This window comes from Camelus bactrianus, chromosome 20, assembly GCF_048773025.1.
Source record: "Camelus bactrianus isolate YW-2024 breed Bactrian camel chromosome 20, ASM4877302v1, whole genome shotgun sequence".
Taxonomy (NCBI): domain Eukaryota; kingdom Metazoa; phylum Chordata; class Mammalia; order Artiodactyla; family Camelidae; genus Camelus; species Camelus bactrianus.
The window spans coordinates 21462934-21486534 of record NC_133558.1 but is presented as its reverse complement, the minus strand read 5'-3'; the positions used below and the strand labels follow the sequence as shown (position 1 = coordinate 21486534).

General features: G+C 52.8%; 1 protein-coding gene across 2 annotated transcripts in view; it reads right to left on the bottom strand.

Moving 5' to 3' along the window:
• ITPR3 (inositol 1,4,5-trisphosphate receptor type 3) overlaps positions 1 to 23601 on the bottom strand; it is a 64469-nt gene extending 40868 nt beyond the window's left edge. Inside the window, exons 1-2 of one of the 2 annotated variants that reach the window (XM_074348504.1) lie at positions 23177 to 23601; positions 9465 to 9535 (exon numbers count right to left, since the gene is read on the bottom strand). In XM_074348504.1, coding sequence (XP_074204605.1) covers positions 9465 to 9535; positions 23177 to 23265 — 160 coding nt within the window. In that variant the 5' untranslated portion in view covers positions 23266 to 23601. The remainder of the gene's footprint in view (positions 1 to 9464; positions 9536 to 23176) is intronic. The other variant, XM_074348503.1, reaches the window with a different exon arrangement.

Below are 23601 nucleotides of genomic sequence, written 5' to 3'. Positions count from 1 at the left end.
GCAGACAAAACATCAATTTTCATAAACTCAAACTCCAGGAAGGGTGTCAGATTTTTCTACTTATCAAAAGGAGACATGACCTGGAAAATCCTTTTCTACAGTGTGGTGAGAAGGGATCAAGGATTCTGGGTCCTAGTGAAATGCTGGCATGGGGGATTGGGCCTGTCTGACTGTAGCATGGACTGTGCTGTGAGGCACTGAGCTCCCCATCACAGGAGGGAATCACAGGAGGGCATGAGGTTGGCCTCTGTGACTCCTCTCAGGCACAGTGGCCTGGTTCCATGAATGGAAGTATTCCAGCAGCAGGAAACACAGGAGGAAGACAATTGTGAGGGGGACCTGGATGGAGGCCCCCCAAAGGAGCAAATCACAGAGTCGGGGAGCCACCTCCATCAGGCCCTTTCCTCTACCCTCTAAAAGGTCATTAGCCCCTGGGAACTAAAAGCAAAACTGGGTTTTCTGTGTAGCCCTTGAGCAGGCAGAGGCCCCGCCCCTGGTACATCAGGAAGGGAAAGTGAGGGAATCAAAGTTCAGGGAAGACAGAACTTCCTTGAAGGGAGGGGAAAATAAGGCAATTCCATAAGCAGATGCAGCCGCCAATGGCTGCTCTGCCTAGCCCATCTTGGCTTTACCAGCATGAGTGGGCATCACTTCTGGAAGTAAGCACTCAGTTTGTTGGAGACAATGTGTCTTTCCCAGGTTCTGCTCAACCTCCAAGAAGAAGCTGGGGTGTCACCCCCTCCAGGAAGTCCTCCTGCTCCATCAGGCTCGGCTGGAGCTCGCAGGGCTCCCCCAGGTTCCCTGGGTCACCACATCCATCTCACCACCTTGTTAGAGGTTCCCAGCAGGAGTAGGGGGAATGGGGCCGAACTAGGGGATGTTTTGAAATGGAGGGAGGCGATTTTGGTTGTCCCAACAAGTCAGGTCACAGTTGGCATTTAGTGGGCAAGACAGGGATGCTGGGTGCCTGCACCCTGACACAAACAACCTGCTGCATGCTCAGAGGCAGACAGCTGCGGGCAGTGCCCTGGGCCCAGGGAGGCACCCAGAAATGAGTCTTTTTTTGCATGCTTTTAGTAAACACTTAACCTTGCAGGAATGCAACTGTAACATAAACTGAAAAAAATCTGTGTTGTCCTTTGTGTTGGTCAACCTTCAGCAGGAGATTTCTGCTGTTTGAGAATGCATCGCACACAGCCACGCCCACCGCCTGCATCTGAGGCCAGCATACTTACGAGTCAGAGGCAAGCTCTCACTGCTTCCTCAGTCTTCTACCCAACATTTACTTCTAAAATCTACATATTACTTTATTATAAATTGCTTTCCTTTTATTTCTCTTGCTGTCACACTTAGGGCATTAAACTGGCCTCGCTCCCGCCCCAACCCTGGCTCCAGGCTCACTCAGACTCGGCCCTGAGCACCACCCCAATTTTTGTACTATATAAATATGGATATGAATAGGTAATTCCACTTCATCATGTTAAAGGGGCTCTGAGTCTGACAGGCTGGCCTGCTTATTTTTTACCACCCACCCCCCTCCCCAGACTGAGGGCAGGCGGGAAGGGCCAAGCTGGGGGCACCATGTCCCAGGCCCCTAACCTGGGGCTTAGAGAGTGTTGGCCAGACAAGCACATGAATCTAGAAACAACTCTCTGGTATGTGATGAGGTGGGGCTTGAATTTAGCTTTGAAGGGAGGAAAGGGACCAGGCGTTACAAGAGGTGGGAAAGGCAGGAGAGAAATGGAAGAGGCTGCGAGTGCACCGGCCACTCAGCTGGGAGGGGACCGAGGGAGCCTGGAACCAGGGGAGGGCGGCCAGGCCAGGAGCCCACAGGTCTGGTGATCGATCGATCATGAGCAACTGGGTCTCCCCACAGCCCACACCCCACACACACCCAATCCAGAGAGGAGAAAGGAAGAGACAGGTGCTGCCCCAGGGCACCCGAGAGCAGAGGTTCTCAGGCTCTTCGGTCCTGACTCCCCTAAGAAATTCATGTCAGGATCACTGTTTCCTGAAGTAACACGGAGACTTTCTGTGCCAGGGAATAGTGAGCAGGCTCTGGGTCTGACTGGGCTGAGAAGCACAGTTATAATCCATTCTGGACCAACCCAACTAGAAAACAACTAAAGCCACTGGATTTTTCGAATGTATATTATTTCATGACTTCTTAAAGGACTAGACAGCAAGGAACCTTCGGGCAGAACAGAAAAGATCAAAAGGGAAACCAGGGAGATATAGAAACACCCAAGTGAGTTTCAGCCTTGGCTACTTGCTGAGTCCAGAAAACATGAATTTTATTTGGGCAGCTTCACCAGTGAAGGGGTAGGTACCCACGGCCAGGCCCAGGGAAGGTGGGAAATATAACAGAAGACCTCCCCTCAATAAGCTGGGACCCCAAAGGGCCACACACCCAGGCAAGGGCTGAGCAGCCTTCCAGGAAAGAGAGGCCCACTGGAGTCCCATGGATGGTACTAAAAACCCCAGACTCAAGCTTGGCTTCAGGTGGTCTTGGATGGGTTGTGTTGCCAGGAGTCTCGGAACAGGGTATGCACACCGTCACTGGAGAAAGGTACGTTCATCCTAGTCCACAACCACTCAGACCAAATGTTCAAACGCAATAACCAAGTTACAGTCAAAGATACCCTGGAATTCCTGGGAACCGGACACTAGGCCTGAGAAAAAACCCACAAGACAGACACTAAAAACAGAGAAGAAACTTCAGACACAACAGATATGCCTATTCTGCTTAACTCAATAAAAGTTTGAGGATCCCTGCAGAGAACAGGAAACTATAAAAAGGGACAAAGCAGAGTGAAAAAGAACCAAATAGAATATCTAGAAATAAAAAGGCTTCACTAACCAAATTTTAAACTCACTGAACATATTTAACAGGAGATGCATTCTAATGCTATTCTATCCAATTCTTTGAAGGATAGTTGAGCCCCATTAAAGGGGCCATGACAGCCCACTAATGGGTCAGAACCTGTGTCTGAATGAAACACCTTGCCCTGGAGCATCCTGGCAGAGGCGTGAAGCCAGAAGTGATCCCTCTCTGCTCCTGATTCCTCTGTATCTTTCTGGGAAACTTATTACCTAGAATGTGTCAAATTTGTCTTTTTCTCTTACACAGATCCTCCCTTACAGCCTCCCACAACACATGTCAGAAAATGCCTGTTGAATGAATAAATGATTTGAGCCCTCTAAAATGTCTGTGACCCACCCCTGTCACATCTCCATGCTTTCTCTCTGCTGTGCTTTTTGCCCAAAGGCAGCCCTGTCAAAACCCCCAGGAGGGGCCAGAACCTTCCTTCTTATCGAGCTGCAGGGCAGGAGGGCAGAGAGAAGAAAGGGTGGAAGGGGAGCCAGGAGACTGGGCCCACACAGGAGTAGCAGCATCAAAGGCCAAGAGAAAAGTCTGGCTCCAAGGGGCTTTCCTACAGGAAGGACTGTGTGTGCTGGGGGGCATGTACCTGTGTGTGAGGGGGCACAGGACTGGTGAGGCTGCAGACAAGAGGATATTCACTTATTAAATAAAGTCAATTGACATTCCCTGAAACTAAAACCACTGCACTACCAAAAATCACTAACAGTACATAGAATCATCCAGAGGTGGTGAGAGCTTTAAAAAATACAAACTCTCAGGTTCCCCACAGAGCTTGGTGGGTCTGGGATGAGGCCTGGGAATATGCATTTTTAAAGGCATCCCACCAACACTAATCCCAAATGGTTCTGTTCCCCAACCAAGGTTGAAAAGCACTAGCAGAGGCTTCAAGACAAGTACAGAGCACAGAGAAGAAAGTTATACAGCCCCAAGAATGCATAAGCTCTGAATAAACCCTGTAAACATGTGCTTTTAATCTTTGTCAACATTTAAACTCAACCTGCAGAACAAAACACCAAGGACTCCATTGTGGTTACAGAAGAGAGTGCAAAGGTTTTTCAGGCTTGATGCTGCAAAACTACAAGAGCATGCCTGAGGCGGCAGTGGAAGGCGGACCTAGGGCAGAGCACTGACAGAACGAGAAACGAAGCTGTGACTATGATACTGAGGTTTGCAACGGTGACAACAGAGGATCTACAGAGCAACAGGATGCTGCTGGGAAGATGAAGGGAGAGGAAGTGGTGGAATGAGCCAAGTAAGCTAAATTCTCATGGAATAAGCAAAACATTTAGAGACATGGGGTAGCAAGCAGAAGAAACAATGTAAAGAGTCAGAGATTACATTCTCCTGTTACATACACTGTTGGAGGAGGCGCTAAATGATACAAGCCCAGTGGGGAGCAACCCGCAGTCTTGATCAGAAGCAGAGACACCCCCTCCCTCTGACTCAGCAGTCTCACCACTGGTCATTCATTCTAAGAGCACAGAATGTACAAAATGACAAGGGACAAGGGTCTTTGCTGCAGCCCTGTCAGGAATGATAATGATTAGAAACAGCCCAAGTGCCCATCAGAGGGAACTGGTTAAATAAATCACAACAGAGCTACATGGTAGACTGCTCTGCAGCTGTAAGAGAGAGTCAGAAGTCCTGACACATGCTACAGCCTGGGTACACCTTGGAGCCATTACGCTAAGTGAAATAAGCCAGTCACAAAAGGACAAATACGGTATGCTTCCACTCACACGAGGTACTTGGGATAGTCAGATTCACAGAGACGGAAAGTCAGATGGTGGTTGGGGGTTAATGGGGTGGAAATGGGGAGTTATTATTTAATGGGTATAGAGTTTCAGTTTTACAAGCGGAAAAACAGTTCAGTGGATAGATGGTGGTGATGGGTGCACAACAGTGAGAGTGTGCTTAATGCCACTGACCTGGACACTTAAAAAATGGTTAGTATGGTACATTTTGTGTGGATAGTCCCCACAATTAAAGGTCAATAAATATTTTTTAAATGCTTAAAACTATGCAATCTGTAGGAACACTGTTTCACAGTTGCCTGGGATACAGAAAAAAATGAGTTTTAATTATTTTGGGGGGGATAACTAGGTTTATTTATTTATTCATTTATTTTTAATGGAGGTACTGGGGATTGAATTCAGGACCTCATGCATGCGAAGCACGTGCTAGACCACTGAGCTATACCGTCTCCCAAAAATGAATTTTTAAATGAAAAAAAGAAAGAGAATTCAAGATCTCTATATAGTAATATAGAAAGGTCTCCAGTAGGATCTACCCACAGTAAGATGCATAAAGTAAAAACAGCAAAGAACAGAACAGTGTTTATGGAATGCTACTCCTGTGTGAAAAAATGGGGGAAACCTGAATATATGTTTGCATTTGCACTAAGGACCCCTGGTGGATGCATAAGAAACTAAAGAAAGTAGCTACCTAAAAGGACAAGAGTGTCTCGAGATGGGAGAGGGCAGTGGGAGCAGACTCTCAATGGATATTTGCAGACAGTTTTGAGGTTTTAACTGTATGAATAAATTACCTAATCAGATTCTCCAGTACTGTTGTCCCTGGAGATGAGGACAGGAGGTGAGTGAGACTGGGTGGGGGCACCGCTGCTCCCGCATAGATCCTAGAGCATGTATTTGTATTACTTTTATAAAAAGGAAAAAGAAAAGATTGAGAACAAAATTTTAAGTGGCTGATAAACATATGAAAAGATGCTCCATCTCACTAGAAGTCAGAGGAATGCAAAGTAAAACCACAGTGAGATGCCATTTCATACCCAGCGGGCTGGGAGACATTTAAAGTGGGACAAAACCAAGTGTGGCAAGGATGGGTGTGCAGCAAGGGCACCGGCTGTGCACCCCAGTCTGTCGAGAAGGGGCAGAGGTGAAAGTGCACAGCCCCCATGGAAGGCAGCAGGGCCATTCCTTGTAAGACAGAAGGGCTTCTGCCTCCCACCCAGGTCACCCTCCCTCGGAACACACCCAAGAGACCCTGTCCACAAGCTAGGGAGACATACGTGTGCAGAGTGCTCACTGCAGCAATTGCCAAAAACTACAAATGAGCAAAACGTCCACTAACAGGAGAAGCGATAGAAGGACTGCAGTTCACTCACCCAGTGGAATATTACATATCTTAATTAAACAGATGAACTAGACCCACACAGGTCAATATGGGTAAATCTCAAAAACAGTGCAGAATGAAAAAAGTGCAGAAAGATGTGTACAAAAGGCTACCTTCAGCGGGGTGTGTGTGTGTGTGTGTGTGTGTGTGTGTGTGTGTGTGTGTGTGTGTGTGTGTGTGTAGCTCAGTGGTAGAGTGAGTGTATGCTTGGTGCGCACAAGGTCCTGGGTTCAATCCCCAGTTCCTCCATTAAGGAAAAAAAGGGTCACCTTCAATACACAGGTTATAAAAATAGGAAAGAATACCTTATATAATTCATGGAAATATCTCTATGTACTAACAGCGAAAGCACAAAAACAGGCCCCTGAATAACAGAACACCCATTTCTGAGAGTGTCTGCCTCTGGGAGGGAGGAAGGAGGAGGGGTCAGGGGGCTTACGCTCCAGGCATAAGATGCTATCTCTTTAAAAATGAAAAGCCCTGAAATAAATGCTGCAAAAAGGATTCGACAGAGCTCAGTAATGGGTTCATGGGTGTGTATTTTCCTCTGTACTTTTGTGTAGTTGAAACAGGTCTTAATAATAATAATAAAAGTAGCAGTCAGCCGGGCTTGGAAGATGGACCGGTAGAGCAGAAGCACAAGGCTGGGTGGAGGGTACCCAGCCTGCAAGCACAGGGAGGCCACCTCATCAGCCCCCTCCTGGCACCTGCCCCCCACTGGGTGGGTAAGTGGCCCCTATACATTTGTGGGGTTACTATAGCTGGGGGTGTGAGGGCTGAGCTTCCCTGAGGGAGCCTGGGAGGTGAGTCCTGCACTGGGTCTCCCGTGCCCAGTGTGGAGGAGGAGAAAGAGAAGGGCTTGTGGGAGGGAACCCGCCCAGACCTGGCCTGACCAGGACAACAGGACTCAGAGCAGCCATAACCCAAGACCCCGACAGCAAAGCAGACATCAGGGAGGCTGGGCTGGCAGAGGGGCCTTACCCACTGGGGCACTGGCAGTCTGGGCCTCCCAGGGGCCCTGCAAACTCTGGAAAGAATTTCCTGAACATGTCAGGGCTTGGGATGGGCTTGGAAGGTGGCGGGAGCTGAAAACACAAACAGGGTGCTAACTAGAAGCTGATGGAGGCAGTCAGGGGGCTTCACAGGCTTTGCCAGCCCAGTCTGGGGACCTCTGGGGTCAGTAGGTGAAGGAGGACAAAGCTGTAGGGGAGAGAGGGAGAGACCACGCTCCCAGTGATGGTTGAGCCCAGCTCAGGGGCAGCACCTCTGGGGGCCTCAGGACACAGCCATCTCTGATGGCAAGCTTCTAAAATGCCTGCCATAGCCTCCTCACCCTTGCTGGAACCTCCCTCCAGGGTCCAGCTATTTGTAGGAGAAACACAGAACAAAGAGAGTGAGGACTCCAGAGCTGGAGGCCAAGCTCCACTTTTTTCGTCTCTAGCTTCAGTTTCAAAGCTGAAGAGTCCGCGTCTCTCGTCCCAAGTTCCCAGGCTCCAACCTGTACCCGCCAGCCATGGGGCCACACGGGGAAGACCTGGTTCTGTCCCAGAAGATGGGCTCTTCTCAGGTCCAAATAGGGCCACAGGGGGTCCAGAGGGACCTCTGCCTGCCTCACCAAGACACTGCAGGCCAGGCCAGAGGGCAGAGACAGCTAGAGGCTGGAGGCTGAGCCCATCTGGCATCTCCCAAGCTGGCTGGGCCCAGCGAAGCCACGAGGACCCCAGGCAGCCCCTGATCCTGGGCGGGCCCTACTTCAGAGCTTTGGGAAAATGGAGAGGAAGAGAGAGGAGGGAGTGGGACAGAACGATGGGGAGGAGGACAAGAAGTCAAAGGAGCATTTGTTCTGCTAAATAGCTTTTTTGTTGTCAAAAATTGGCCCCAAACTCTGTCTACTGGAACCCCGGGGGCAAATCTTTCTTGGCCACAGCCCCTTCCCTGTCACCAGGATCACACCACACAGCTGGTGGCGCACACCTCGACACACCATGCACCTGCTCCTCTCAGCCCCAGTCCCCTCTCTGCCCTGGCACAGCCCACCCTGGGGACCCTCACCACCCCCTCCAGAATGAGTTCTTCCCAAGAACTCACCCAAATCCCTCATCTAGGGCAGAAATTTGCCCCCAGCAGCAGCTGCAAAGCTTTCCTCTATCTGCCTCCAGGAAAGCCCCAGGCCCCCTGTCTCTACTCACTCCCAACTTCAGGGCCCAGGGACAAGCATGGTCAGAGCTGCACCTCCAAACAGGGGGCCCGCACAAATCCCCCGAAACCCCCATGTTTATCAAGAGCATAGCCGATAAATATGAGGAACAGCAGAGGGACTGCTGTGGCTGGAGGGAATGAGAGGGTCAAGGAGTAGAGGATGAGGTGAGAGGACACACAGGACAGAAGGGTCTAGGGTAGTGAGAAAAGTTCAGTGCCAGAGGTGGGTTCCACACATCCAGGCACGTCCTGACCTAAGATCTCCCCAGGCAAAGCCCCCACTCAGAGGCCTGTGACGAAAGCAGGAGCAGAATAATAGACGTGGGGCCCCCTGCAGGCTGGGAGGCATCCCCCATCTCCTCCACATTCGGACAGATGGGCAAGGCCCCCAGCAGGAAGACAGCCAAGGATGCTGCAGGATTGTCTTAAATCCCACTTGCCTCCCAGCATCCCTCTCAAAGACAATCCCAGCTGATCTCTCTCTCTCTCCCCAGAGGAGCAGCCACGTGGACAGACGAGGTGGCACCGCCTGGCATGTTCCTGCCTGCTCCCACCCCGCCCACCACACCCAGGCTCTGTCTGCCCAACTGTCTGTCTCAGCCTCACAGGTAATCACCACAATGCACAGTGACAGCAGACTATCGTTTCATTCTCAGCTGGACCGAGAAGCCCACTGAACAGACACAGAGGCCCCGAGAGGGAAGGCACTTGCCCAAAGGTCACACAGCAGAGCCAGGTCTGGGTGCCACAAGCTCCCTAGAACAAGAGTCATCCATATCACCCAGGGCTGAGGCCATGACCAGGGCCAGGAGAAGGGACCTGGGGACCATGAGGTTCAATCCCTTCACCACACCGGTGAGGAAACCGCAGTACAGAGAAAGAGTTCTCACCCTGGACCTCCGAACACCTGGACAGATTCTCTTTTCCTCCCCTGTTCCCTCAGAAAACACCCAGTAATGCAGACAAAGAAAGCCTTGTGGGTGGTGGGAAGTTCGGGGGAGAATGGGACCCCTGCCAGAAGTGGGTGTGCCCCTGAGAAGTGGGGTGTGGCCCCCAGGAAAAGAAAGAAGGGGCCATCCTGCCAAGATGGCATCATGCAAACCAATGGGGGAGTCCACAGACAGCACGAAGGCTGCAGGCAGAGCCTTTTCTAACCCGATACTGTAGATGCGGGTTGAATGGATTCTGTCCCAGGTCCAGGATTCAGCAACCTGGGAGGGGAATTGGTGGGGGCGCAAAGTCTCACCTCGGAACTTCTTAGGGGGGTTGTCCAGGTCCCCAGCCGCGGGCTCCACCACACAGCGGTCATCCACCAACCTGGGGTACAAGGCAGCTGGGTCAGCGGGAGAGAACAGACCCACCTCCCCAGGCACCCCTCCCTTGGGACAAGGGATTCCAGAGAACCAGGGAGGCCTCCAAAGAAGAATCTCCCCATCACTGACCACCCTCTGCCAACAAGTCATTCCCTTTCCCGAAACTACTCTTAAAAGGCAAGTTCTCTTGAGTGGGGGTGGGGGAAAAGCACAGAGACACACAGCCTGCCCCTGACCCCTTGGCCAGAGCCAGAGCTGTCCCATGGGGGTCTGCTGCCAGTCTGGGCTGTCCCACACTGTAACTCCCGTCATAACTCTGAATCCTGCCCAGACCTGAAAGGGCAGTGGGCAATGGAGGAGGGAGAGACAGAAAGAGACCAAGAGACAGAGACATGGACAGGAAGGGAGAATTAGAGCAAGGGAGGGGGATAAAGACATAGAGACAGAAAACACAGAGTCAGGAAGATAAACAGGATAAGAAACAGAAGGAGAGAGAATAAAGCTGGGTGGACAGATGAGAGAAGCTTATGAGACACCAAACTAGGGGAACAGGCTTTCGGGTCTCAAAGACAGGACAATGAAGACTGCACCTTCCCGACCTCAGTCAGGCCCATTTCATACCCTCCTCTGTGACCAGAAATCCTTCCCTTACAGCCATGGCTGGGGTTAATCCTGAGTCTCCAGAGAACATCCACCCACCCACCCATCTGTCCATCCATCCATTCCTACATTCTTCAGTGCCACTCTCGCCTCTAGGATGGAGGGATGGTGATGAACCACCATTTCAGAGGCCAGCTGTAACTCAGCACCTCGCAACCGCTGCCTCTGAATTCTCACCAACTTCCCCACAAGGGGCTAGTCATGAGCACCATTCTACAGAGGAGGAAACTGGGTTTGAAGATTAAATAATTGGTCTGAAGTCACAGAGCTAATTCCAAAGCTTTCTTCTGTTCCTCCCCTCCTTGGATTGGCTACCAAGGCCTTTTGTGATCTGACCTCCACCCACTCCCTAGCTAGCTTCACAACTTCCTTGCCCCTGCTGTGCTAAACCTCCAGGTGATCCCATGGTCCCTGGAGCTCTCATCTCTACCAAAGTGGTCCCAGCAGCCAGCAATCCCCTCATGCCCAGCCCACCCTGGCTCCCCTCCAAGCCCCAGGCCTGGCAGACCTTCCTTCCTTCTTCTACCTTCAGCCCTTCCCATTCTGTGAAGCCTTCCTTGGCCAGTGCCCTCCCTCCCTCGTCGCCCTCCCCCTGTGTTCCTGCAGCACCTGGTCCTGTCCTCTCCCACTGCCGTGTCTCTTTCTACTGCGACTACTTCCCATGTCTACACTGAGAGTTCCTTGACGACAGGATCCTGGATTTTTCCCTTCGGAAGCACCAGCACTTTTTATGATGCAGATAATAATAATAATAATAATAATAATAATAATAATAATAATAATAATAATAATAATAATAATAATAATAATAATAATAATAATAATAGCAAGCAGAATTTTGTTTCAAATGTTTTCTTGTATTATTTAATTTTCTAAATCTACTTTGTTATTATTTCCATTTTGCAGGTAGGAAAATCAGAGTATGGAGAGGTTAAACAATCTGGCCAGAGACCCACAGCCAGCAAGCAGCAGAGCTGGGCTTTGAAGCCAGGATGTGTGGCTGCTGTGCGGGGACCTCACAGTGATGGGAGGGGAGAGAGCGGCTTGCTGTGAGGACCCACTGGGTCTCCTTCCCCATCCCTGGCCTCCAGCTCAGTCCTTGGCCTCTCCCCTTCTCCATCTGCACTCACGCCCTTGGTCATCTCAGCCACGCACGTGAGTTCAAAGCACCACTTATACATTCACTGTTGACTCCCCCATCCACCTCCACCACCCTCTTCCCCCAAACTCTAGATTCGTAGATGTAAACGCCCACTCCACATCTCCACCTGGATGTCCACATGCATCTCAAACTCAGTGTGTTCAAAACCGAGCTCCAGGTCTTCCCCCTAAATGTGCTCTTCTTCTTGAAGTCCTCCCCATCTCAGATGATGGCAACTCCATCTTTCCAGTTGCTTGGGCCAAAAACCTTGGACCAATCCTTGGTCCTCTCTTCTACTCATCCCTCACACCGAATCTGGGAGGAAACCCTGTGGGCTCTATCTTCAAAATACATGTGGAATCTGACATCTTTTCATCATGCTGCCACCACCACCTGGTCCAACACCACTGGGCCGGCTCCCCAGCGGCTCTCTGGATGTTACATCTCTGGATGTAACTGCCCCCTCATTGGCCTCCTGACACCTCCTTTTCTCCCCCTACAGCCTATTTCCCACAGAGCGACAGAGAGACCCCTTTAAAAGGTAAGTCAAATCAGGGCAGGGGTCTTCACCAAACCCTCCAGAAACACTCACCTCAGAGAACAAGCCAAGAATTCGCAATGGCCTGAAAGACCCTGCATGACCCACCCCGTCACCTCTCAGGCCTCATGTCCTCCCCCTGCCCCTCACCCACTCTTCCCCACTCCAGGCTCCACAGCCTTCCAGGAGACTTGACACTGCCTCTTCCCTCTGGAACTCTCTGCCCCCAGACACCCCCCTAGGTCCCTCCCTCACCTCCTTCAGATTTTGGCTCAAATGACCCATTCCTCCTGACACCCTCGCTCTCTATCCTTTTTAAAATTGTAAACTGTTTCTTCCCACACTTATCCTCCTTGCTGCCTCACTGTTCTCCATATAACCACCCGGCCTGCTATATATTTTACTTAGTTGGGTTACTAACCCCTTCCCCCAACCTGGGATGGAAGATCTGTGAGGACAGGGATGTGTCTATTTGGCTTCCTTCTGCATCCTCAGCATCTGGACCATCTGCCTGGCGCAGAGCGGGCACACACAAAATACATATTGAGTGAATTAATCATTTTAACTAGCTGCAGAGGGAAGAAGTCCCTGCCTCAAGGAGCTGAAAATCTCATTGAGAAGACAAGTCATATACTCAGAAGAGTTAATGATATAAGGAATATGCACAGTGCCAACTGTGGTACCAGCTGTGGATTCTGTCCCAGGAAGGGAGAGGGCAGAGCCCGACCAATCAGAAAAGGTGTGAAAGAAGAGGCAGGAACTATGCAGAGCCTTGAATAATTCATTGAATTTCCTGTAAGACATGAGTGAATCAGATTAGCTCCTTGTCTCTTGGCAAAGCCCTGAGGGGAGGGAACACGTGATGGATAAGTTTTGGTAGGGAAGTTTTGGTAGGGGAGGAGAGAAAGCGCTGGCCAGAGCCTGGGACCTGCACTGCCAGGGCTGCTGGACAGCCACAAGGCATCATGGAAGTCAGTGCAACTGAGGAGAGGCTGGGGGAGCCCCCCCCACAGCCCCCATCTCCATCAGTGCACAAGGCCCTGTGGAGGCCACCTCCTCAGAGACTCCCAGTCTGAGGAAAAAACCCATCCCTCCACTGGGAACTCCTTGTCTAGGTCACACTTGCAGGAAAAAGACATGCAAATTAGGATGCCTGGGGTGCTTTTCCTAATCCCCCTGGCACATGTCCGCCTGGTCATTATGTGGATGTCCATCTGTCCCCGCCCACTCTGGCAGAGCTTCTGAAGCCCTGATGTCTCCAACTCAGCCCCTCTCCAGTGCCCGGTGGGCTACAAAGCAGAGCACATTGGGGAGTACAAGCTGAAGCCACTTAGAGATGCAGAGGGATTGGTCAGGAGGGGAGCATAGCCTCCAGGAGGAGAATTTCAACAAGATTGGGAAGGAAAACATCCCAGACCTGCAGCCAAGAGGGGACAACAATAGTCTGTATGAGGGGCCAGAACAGGGAAGAAGACATGTGGGAGGGTAAAAAAGGCAGGGGGCTCCCAGAAGGTACTGGAAAACAAGGTCAGGAAGATGAGACTTTCAGAGCTTCCTCCTGCCTCCAGCATTCCATACCCTCCTTCCTCCAAGTCTGGATCCTAGATGAGCAAAATCAACATCGTCTGGGAACATTCTGCACCCCTACCCTGCATCCTCTAAGGGATGGTACCTCGCCCTCCCCAGCTTTTCATTTCCTATCTGATGCTTAGGGCAGCATCAGCAGGATGTTTAGGGAGTCCAGAATGTCCCTAAGCGCCCCCGCAAAAGCCTCCCTTCCATTACTCTGAACGTACTCCTTAGGATTGAGGCATCCCAAGAAGATGCTATCCGGCAGAAGGGGACGGCTATTGACATCGCTATTAACAGATAAGCAGGAAAGCCTGATTATCAGATGGGCTGCAGGGAGACTCAAGGCCAGAGCGAAGCCCGAGGAGGGCCAGGACACCAGACAGCTAAGCTCTGATGAAAGGGGAGCCTCAAAGGGCCCGGCAGGGTCTTCTGTCCCTGTGGGTGGGTGGAGCAGCGGTACGGGGGTCGCCGAGCACCCCGGCCCCGCCCCGGCCTGCCGAGACCCCACCCCCGGCCCGCCAAGACCCGACCCACGCGCAGAGGCAGCAGCGCACTCTCCGCCCGCCGGGGCCTCGCCCCCGCCACCAAGCGAAACTCGCCGCCCCGCGTGTGGCCGTCGCCCCAGCTGCGCCACCGAGGGAATGCGAGCGCGGCCTCGCCCCGGCCTGCCGACTACAAGCCGCTGCTAGGACTCTGGGCCTGGGCCAGGCGCGCCTTGAGGCGGCGGGGGGGCGGGCGCGGGACCAGACGCCTGCGCCCTCGCTTTCCTCCCTGGCCCGGCTCGGCTGCCCGCGGAGGGCGGCCCTGGGGGACCCCTCCTCACCTGATGGCACCCACGCCCTGGGCCGTAACCCCCCTCACTTTCCCTCGTGGTGGAGGCATCTGTGTTGATTATATTAGCCTGGTCACAGGTGTCCGGCTTCCGATGCACACCTGGCATTGTAACCAGAACCGGGCTATCCAGAAGTTGCTTCACCGTCCCCCTCCCCTCCTGAGCGCCTCCATCTCCGCCCAAGATCCCAGGAAGGGCCTACTCCCATGTTCTGCCAGCCCTCTGATCTCGCTGATCCACCACCACGACTTTGCACATGCAGAGGTCCCCTCCGAGTCCTGCCATCTTCAAGGCCCCTTAAGCTCCTTCCTGCAGAGTTCCCTGCCCATTTCTACCGCAGGCATCGCCTCTCATCTAAAGACTGTGGCACTCCAGCCAAGATCACCTTAGAAAAACTGACCGTCCAATGGGCAGAACACGTTTAACTTATAAATCGTTTTTACATCCATTACCTCATTCTATTCTTAGCACAGTCCAGCATAAGGTTCACACAGAAGGTACCACCTGGGGCCACACAGCTGGTAGTAGATGGCACAAGTACAATTTAGGGCTCCACGGGTTCAACAAAACCTTACTGCCAAGGGATTATGTGCGGGGTATGACCCCCCACCTTTCTGCCCACCATGCTGAGTGTGTGAGGACAGGAGCCATGTCCTACACCTGTGCAAACCACCCTCCACTCCTCCACCCCCACCAGCCTAACAGACACTTGGAAGTCCTGACGACAGTCTGCTGTGAGCCTTCCATCTGTTGGGAAACACAAGATAGGTTTGAGCCTGCACTGTGCAGGCCCCAATAGGGCATCAGTAGAGTAGGCAAGAAGATGGGGTAAGGGCAGACAGGGTCTGGCAGGAAGCCTGTGGGAAGGCCTGCCCTGGACCCTATGAATAGGAGCTGGCTGACAACTCTGCTCTAGAAGGATGTGGAGGAAGGTATTGTCCCTGAAATGTCCATGGGATCTGCACCCCAAGACCTTGGTCTGAGGGAAGAGGGGAAGGCAGATGCATCCAGGGACCTGGCTGGCCCCATTCTGCCCAGGGTGGACTTTGAGATCCATGTGGGAGCCATGGAAAAGACAGTGGGGCGGGTCAGGGCTGTCTGTTCAGATTAGATAAGGAGGAGGAAGAAGGGAGCTAGAAGTGGGGCAAGTGAGTATCAGAGGAGCTGGAATCAAAGCCTGCACCTACTAGTTTGGCCAGCATTTGAGCAGCCAAGGGATGAGGAATCCAGACTGGAGAAATCCCCAAGGGTCCCTAGACAGCCCTTCCCTGATCTAGCCTGGAAAAGAGGCTGGAGGGGGAAACTAATGAGCTCAGGTCACACAAGTTAAAGGAACAGCCAGTTCCAGACCCCAGATCTCCTGACTCCCAAGCCCAGGGCACTGGCCACCACCCCACAGATCTAGGCCAGACCTATGGAAGGCCACTCCCAAAGCAGGCACTGTCAGAATGCTGGGATTGGCTGGTTGTGGATGGGGGCCTTGGATTCCCCCTCCCCAAATACCCAAAATCACACTCATTAGGTGGGAGTGCGGAGGAATGTTGCAAGAGGAACCAAGGTTCACTGGTTGGGATCCCTGGCTCATCAGAGAAAAGAAATTCACTTCTGCATCCCTGCAAAAATATCCATTTACTCAACCTCTACGTGTCTGTCTTTACCAAGGATCCACCATGAGCCACCGAAGGGACCAGTACATGGAATTTAAAACAAGCATGGCTTATCCCTTCAGAGAGCTTAAGTCTAGAAAGGACAGTAAGCCATAGACTCAGGGAACCCCAAGAGTCTCTCCAGTGAGGAATGGAGGCAGCAAAAGTGAGTAAACTTGGCCAGACAGAAACAAAGGCCCTTGGCCAGGGAGCAAGACTTTGGGGCGCTGCCTCTGCCTGCAGGCTCAGATTTCTGGCTCTCAGGACAGGATGGGCTCTGGCGGATCCTGGGTTCTCAGCTGTGCTGACAGGAGCAAGGGAAGAAATGTCAACTAGGCCAAGGAAAAGAGGGATGGGGAGCAGGAGAGACAAGAGGAGATGCTGAGAAGAGACAGAGAAGAGGGGCAACCGTGGGCTACCCAGCCCACCCACATCTCCTACGTTGGCCTTGCTGGGCCCAGGCTTCCTGCCTGCTCTCTATCCAGGAACTGGGCTCGCAGCCTGTCCCGGCTGACATAGTAACTGAGGCTGGAGGAGCCTCAGCAAGGCAGTCCTGAGGCCCGGCCCATCTGGATCCAGACCTCTGCAGAGCTCTCTGGAAACAGCAGCAAAAGCAGCCCTGACAACTCCAGAAGGTGAGACAGTCTGCAGTCTCCCCACAACCTCCCCATCAGGAACTAAGTGTATATCAGGGTGGGAAAGAAGCAAGTGGGAGCAGGGCACTGTTTTAGATTAAAGGAGATTTAAGATGCATAAGAATCAAATGTAACACGTGGGCCTTAACTGGATCCTGATTTAAAGAAACCAGTGGTCAAGGACAGACTAAGAACAGTGGAGTGTATCTGACTATGGATTGGGCATTGGATGCTATTAGGAAATTACTAATTGGTGTGATAACAATACTGTGGTTACCCAGGAACATATCCTATCTCTTAGAGATGGAAAGTGAAGTATTTAGAGGCGAAAACATGCAATGTATGTAATTTACCATGAAGACTTCAGCAAAAAATAAATATAGCAAATATGGCAAGATGTGAGCGATTATTAAGTCTAGGTGGTGGGCACTTGGGTTTTCTAAGTGGTTCTCTCTACTTTTTATAAATTATATTTATGCCTCTGGCTGGCAGTAAGAGGTCAAAGGCACAGCATAGGTCAAAGCTGTACATACTCTGTAAAGTCTACTCACTGCCAGCAGCAGCAACATCTCCGAGACAGACTTCACCCTCCCTCTCATGACCTAGAAACACTCATTTCTAGACTCAGACTGTGGAGAGGCTGGCTCTCCTGCAGGCTAGAGGAAGAGGGGTGATGGCTGGCTGGCTGGCTGAGTGAGTGATGGGAGAGGGATTTGTGAACCAAATATGCACAGGTGTCTGCCTCAAACACCTGCAGCTGCCCCATGGCTAAGAGTTATGTTCACTGTCTCTTAGGGCTCTGCCCACCTACCAGCCAAAAGAATTTGTACCTTTACATACCACTGGGATCATGTTACTCCCCTATTCAATCCCCTGCAAGGAGTCCCTACTGCCCTTCTCCCCAGGTGGAAACCCCTCTGCAACATGTTGCCACCCAGCCCCAGACTCACCCTACACTCCAGGCTCACTGTGTTGTCAAGGCCCAGCCTCATTTCTGCCCCTACGGTCCCTGGCATGAAAAGTCCTGCAGCCTCCTCTCTGGTGGATTCCTGCTACGTGACCCCTGGCAAGTTGTTCAGCCGCATTAAGCCAGGGGTCCTCACCACAGGGAACCTGGTTGCAGGTACAAATGCTGGGTACCATTGCTGCTCCTCCGTGTGACCAGCCTGACAGGGGGTCTCAAAGCTCACATTCAGAGGCCTGTGATGAGACCCCTCAGGCCTACTTTCCTCCTCTCTCACAGCCCCCGCTTCCAGGGAGGAGCCTCCAGCTCCATGTAGAGTGAGCTGGCCTGGGGGCAGACTGCAGGGGCTCCAGCCGTGTGCTGGTGGGTATCAAAATTCAGAAACCTCCCAGAGCAGAAAGCTGCTGTGACCCCACCCTAAAATCCAGCACCATCACCCCACCCCCAGCCCAAGCCTCGGCCCCACCCACCCATAGCCCCACTGGGCCAAGTCGGGGAGAGGAGGCAGGGACCCAGGGTCAGGAATGTAGGGCAGGGCAGAGCATGAGCAAGAGGCTACAGCAGAATTCTTCAAAGTTGATGGAGTTGGAGTCCCAGTGGTGGAACCTGGGGGCCGAGTCTGTCCTCAGGCAACCCCTACACCACCCCTCTCTCCACTTCACCCACCCCCATCACTGCCACCACACCCAGCCTGGCCCAGCCTCAGGCCCAAAGGCTGGTCTTACTCCCCACACCCCTAGTACAACACTCTCAGACCCCTGCACCACAGGGTCCCTGTTTCCAACTTCACCACCAGAGTGATATGCAGAGTTAGAGAGAGCCTGTGAGGTAAAAGATATGTCTTCCCTTTCTGGGGATTTATGCTGAGCGGATAACTGGACAAGTGTTCAGGCGTGTGTGGACTAGGATGTTCAGTGCAGATTGTTTAGAATGGCAAAAATTTAGACACAAGCTGAATGCTCAGTATTAGGGTAGCTTAAATAAATTAAGGAACATCATACCAGGGGACACCATGCAACCTCAACAGTGGTGGGCTGGCTCAGGAAAATACAGCTTAACATATTCCCACAAAAAAGACAGGACACAAGGCCAGATGTGCGGTGTGGTATCGTTTTGTAAGTGTGTGAGTGCATAAGAGGCTAGGAACACTGTCCATACAATCACAGTGGTATTCCTGATCATTTTTGGTTTGAGTTTTTCAAATTTCCTCCATGGAGCATATATTATTTTTTAATCAGGAAAATAATACATATTTTCAAAATCTGCATGGATTGGCCAAGCAGAGACCCTGCCTTGGGACACAGGACAAGGGTAAGTCCAACATCTCATTCCAGTGAAATCACAATTAAATGAAAGCCAAGGGCAGGTCTGAAATCTGCCCAGGGAAAGCAGTCTGCACTGGAGGGGTGGTGCCCCCTCCTGGAATTACATGTGTCTCAGAGACTTGAGGCTCAAAAGGCCCTGACAGACCATCTCTCCCAGCTCTCCACTGTACAGACTAAAAGAGACCGCACCTTGTCTTGGTTGCCAGTGACTAATTTCCCAGTGACTAATTTCCCAATGACTAGAACAGTGCCTGGCACATAGTAGGCAGATGTTTGTTGAATGACTTGATGAAGTCTGATGAAGGCTAAAAGATGGGCTCTCTGGACCAAGGGGCAGGCAGACCCAACATGTAGGCTTCCTCGCAGCCCTCAGAAGGGATTCCCACCCCAGGTATAGAATAAAATCACTGGGGAGCTTTAAAAATCTTACCCTCAGACCCCAGCTCTAGAAATTTTGATACAGTTGGTCTGATATGGGTCTTGGGAGATGGAATATTTTCAAAGACCCCAAGGGGATTCTCAGGTGCAAAAAGAGCACCTTGGAGGACATCCAGACTGACGGAAATACACTTTGAGAAGGCAGGGCCTTGCAAAAATCAAAGCAGTTAGTGACAAGGCAGAAGAGCCACGCCCCTGGGGCTCCTGACCCTGAAGACTTGGGGCTTCCTCCACATCTACCTCTACATTTTCTGGGTCTAGTGCCCACCCTCCTGGAGAAGCAGGTCAGGCTGGAAGGGGGACAGGGAACCCCAAGGGGGGTACTTCTGACTCTACTTCCCGTGATCATCCAGCCCCGGGTGACACAGGTTCAGAGGCCCTGAGAGCCCCACACGGTGCTCCAAGGCCCAGCCATGCGTGGGCAAAGGCAATCTGACGATCTTGGGAGCTCAACTGCCAAACCCCAATTCACCTGCACTCCCCAGCTTATCCCAGTGGTCTGGGGGCTGCCCCTCCAGGCACTTATAAAAGATCTTCAAGGAACTGGGTGTGAGACTCTGAGGGGCCTACCCTGTACACTCAGGGCCAGTTCTCCACTGCCACTGGCCAGGAGCCATATTAAAGCCCCAATCTGCCAATGTCGCCCTGGCCTCTGCTGCCCCCAACCCCGGGATGAAGGACAAGGCAGTGTCCCTGGCCATGCACTCCTGCCAAGAACAGGCGTGGGCCTGCCTTCCCTTCCCAGCTGAGGTCTCAACCTGCTCCAGGATCCACTCCCCAGACCCCTCCCGTCCTCCCAACCCAGAGTTAATATACAGTCTTCACCAGGAACTCTAATTATCCAGGCGGCTCTAATTGGCCTCCCCCTCTTTGCTCTACCGAGCCTGGCTGGAATTTGAAGGCTGCCCCAGACTCCCTTCTCCACCAATGCCCCACCTTCCCACCTCCCCACCTCCTGGCTGAGCCAGCCCTGTTGTCCATCAAAGCTACTCCAGTTTTCATCAAATTCATTTCGACCAGCCCTTGGAATAGCCTGGGAACTCAGTCAAATCAGCCCCCAGGGTTCACAGACTTGGGCACCAACAGCCAGGGTGAAGGCAAAGGGGACCAGATTTGAGGATGGAGGCAGAAAGATTCTGGCAAGGTTGGAGCAGAGAGAGAATCACATAGAGCAATACTTCTCTTTAAGACACCAAATCCCCTGGAAATCAAAATGCAGATTCTGATTCAGTAGGACAGGCAAGAGTCTGAGATTCTGTATTTTCTAACAAAATTCTAGGTGTGTTGATGCTGCTAACCAAGGACTATACTTAGAGTGGCATTGACTTAGTGTTTAGAAATCATTCTTTATTGACTCAAGTCCTGAGGAGGAGGGAGCCACAACTCCCTTACTCGCCACTGAGTCCCCAGTACCCAGTACAACGCCTGAGAGGATGAACTGGGTAATTAATTAGTTAATCCTGGCAAAGTGCCCAGTGTTAGATGGCCCTACAGAGAAACCTCTAACTAATCATAAAACCACACAATTAACACCAGAGAGGAATTTGTATAAAGCAATACGAAGCCCAGAGGAAAAGGGGTTAATTCTGCCAGGTTGGGGGAGGGGGGCTGGATCTCACAAAAGAGGCCTCCTCGGCTAGGCCTTAGAGGGTGGGTCAGATTTACTCAGGTGGAGACCGGCTGAAGGGCGGGGGCAACACAGGAGCAAAGGTTAAGAAACCGAGAGCAAGAGAGCCAGGGCAGATTCCACGAATCCGGAGTAGTGTGATACACCCGGAGCATCGGGGTGTGAGGAGGGAGGTGAAAAAAAAAAACAACAGAAAGTTAAGTTGGGGCCAGCACATGCCAGTGCTGGAATGCCTAACTGGGAGGGTGGGCGTCCATCGCTGGAAAGTTGGGAGCTGCTGGAGGTGTCTGCCCAAGGAACTGGCACCCTGGAGTAGAAGGACTCTCGGGGGTCACCAGGTCCTGCTTCAGGATGAAACTGGACTGGAGGAAGCAGCTTCCTGGGGTAGGAAGGGCCAAGGCAGGAGAGAGCTATGTTAGGAAGCAGTAGAGGGAATTCCTTGTGAGGGGATGAGGCCTGTGTGGAGGGCAGAATAGGATGTTTCCCTTGATTCAGAGAGATCTCACGGGGGCTTAAAAAATCCACACTGGGTGCACAGCTCTGAGCCAGGCACTAAGCAACAGAGATGATTATTTCCCAAAAGCCCCTCCAGACCCTAGGAGGGAGCTTCCACCATCTGCCCCAACGTCCCCCACAGCCCCACACTCTCTGCTCCTTCCCTCCACCTTAACAGAGGTGCCTCCTCGGTGCTGGGCTGGGGCCTCAAGCAGCAGCCCTGGCCAGAGGGGCTGTCAGGACCCTGGGCATTGCTCTCAGGGAGGCCCGTACAGATGCTGAGCCAGGTGTGGCTCACCCCTATCTTTTGAGCAAGAGAAGCCAGATCTAGGGGGGAGGGTATAGCTCAGTGGTAGAGTGCATGCCCAGCATGCGTGAGGTCCTGAGTTCAATCCCCAGTACTTCCATTAAAAATATAAATAAACCTGATTATCTCCCCATCAAAAAAATTTAAAAAAAAAAAAAGAGAGATAAGTCAGACCCAGTGGGAAGAGGACCCAGTGGGAAGAGGACAAGGGCAGGCATTCCACCTCTGAATGGGGAGGGGAACGAGGAGGCCTGGAGGGTGATGAGATAAGGAGAGCAAGGTATGCTGGAATTCCCAGTCTGAGTCCCCCGAAGGCTGAGCCAGCTCTCCAACTCTGGCAATCCGATTGGATTCCCATTCCTATAGGACTAAAGCTAAACTCCCAACAAGACACCAAGGGAAGCCAGGTGACTCCCACCTCCCAAGCTCAGGGTGAGCCAGCCCTGGGCTGAGGGTGCTAAGGCTGTCCCCCAAAGCTCCGGGACAGGAGGCACCTTGTTAGCTGGCTGGAGTCCAGATAAGTAGGGTCAGCAGAAAAGGGTAGGTTTATCCTAAAAAAACAGCTGAGGGTGGTGTGGAAGATGAGACAACTTAACACTAGTCCTCAGACTGAAACTGTGACAAAGGTAGCAGGCCCTGCCCTGAAGCTGGGCTGGAGATGGAGAAACGACTCTAACCTCCAACCCCAGCAACTCACTCAACGGCTCCCCCAAAGATAAACCCGTTCTCTCTGCCTAATTCTTTCCCTGCTGTATGCCAGCTTCAGGCCTGGTTCTCTCCAGGGACCTAAATTGATTCTCTGCTTATCCAGACCCTGGGAGGTGGCAGCCAGAATTAATTAATGTTTGTAAAGTGCTCCAGAGATCCTGGGACCAGGGACCAAGGGGCGCCAGATGAGCTGCGCAGGAAATTGACAGGGAGAGGCGGGGAGAAGGGGGCAGCTGGCCAGGACCTGGGACGCCTGGAAGGGGAGGGCTAAGAAGACACTCCTAGTGACGGGGGCGGGGCAGGAGAGAGCTAAGAGGAAAAGGTGAGACTCTTCAAAGGAGCGACAGGTCTGTAACTAGAGGACTCCGGCTCCTGGCTGAGCCTACCCACCCATCAGCCATCCCCAAAGCCGGTCAAGTCCAGGCCCGGATGCCTTTCCCCAACTAAGCCCCAGTCACCCAACTGCCCCCGCCCAAGGACCACCTGCAGAGGAAGTCTCGGCCTCCCCGCCCCTTCTGAAGAAAGGCGAGCGCGCGAGGGTGGAGGCTTCCGACGGGAGGCCAGGCGCCCAACTCCTACCTGGGCAAACATTTCACTTCCTTTCTCTGAAAGAAGGAGGCGAGCCGCTCCCCCGCTCTTTAAAGCTAGGGACGTTCAGATCCTCTGTCGGCTGGCGGCGGCAGGACGCCCGCAACTGGCATCAGGGCTCACGGCGCCCCATTCCCGCCCGCGCCCGCCTAGAACTCCGCTCACTCACCCCAAAGTGCTGATGAAGCCATTGACGGAGCCCTCAGCGTACAGGGAGACGATGTCCCCGATGTGGAGGAAGCTGGACATCTCGCTCATGGCTACGGCCCTCCGGAGAGCCGGGGCGGTGGGGCGCTGAGGGGCGTGCAGCCAGGCTCGGTGCGGAGGGCGGAGATGACCCGGGAGGCCGAGAGGGGCGCACCCCCACCTCTGAGCCCGGCGCTCGACGCGGCCGAGGCCGGTTAGCAGCCCCCGGGGCGGAAGGCGGCGCGGCGCGGCGCGGCGCGGCCCGGGAGCCGGTGGTGGCGTCCGGGTAAGGAGGTGCCCACGTCTTGGCGCACCCGCCGCCCGCCCTCCCGGCCCGGCCCGGCCCGGCCCGGCCCGCGCGTACCTGCGGCGTAGAAGAGCAGGAAGTCTGGGGCTGCCACACACACA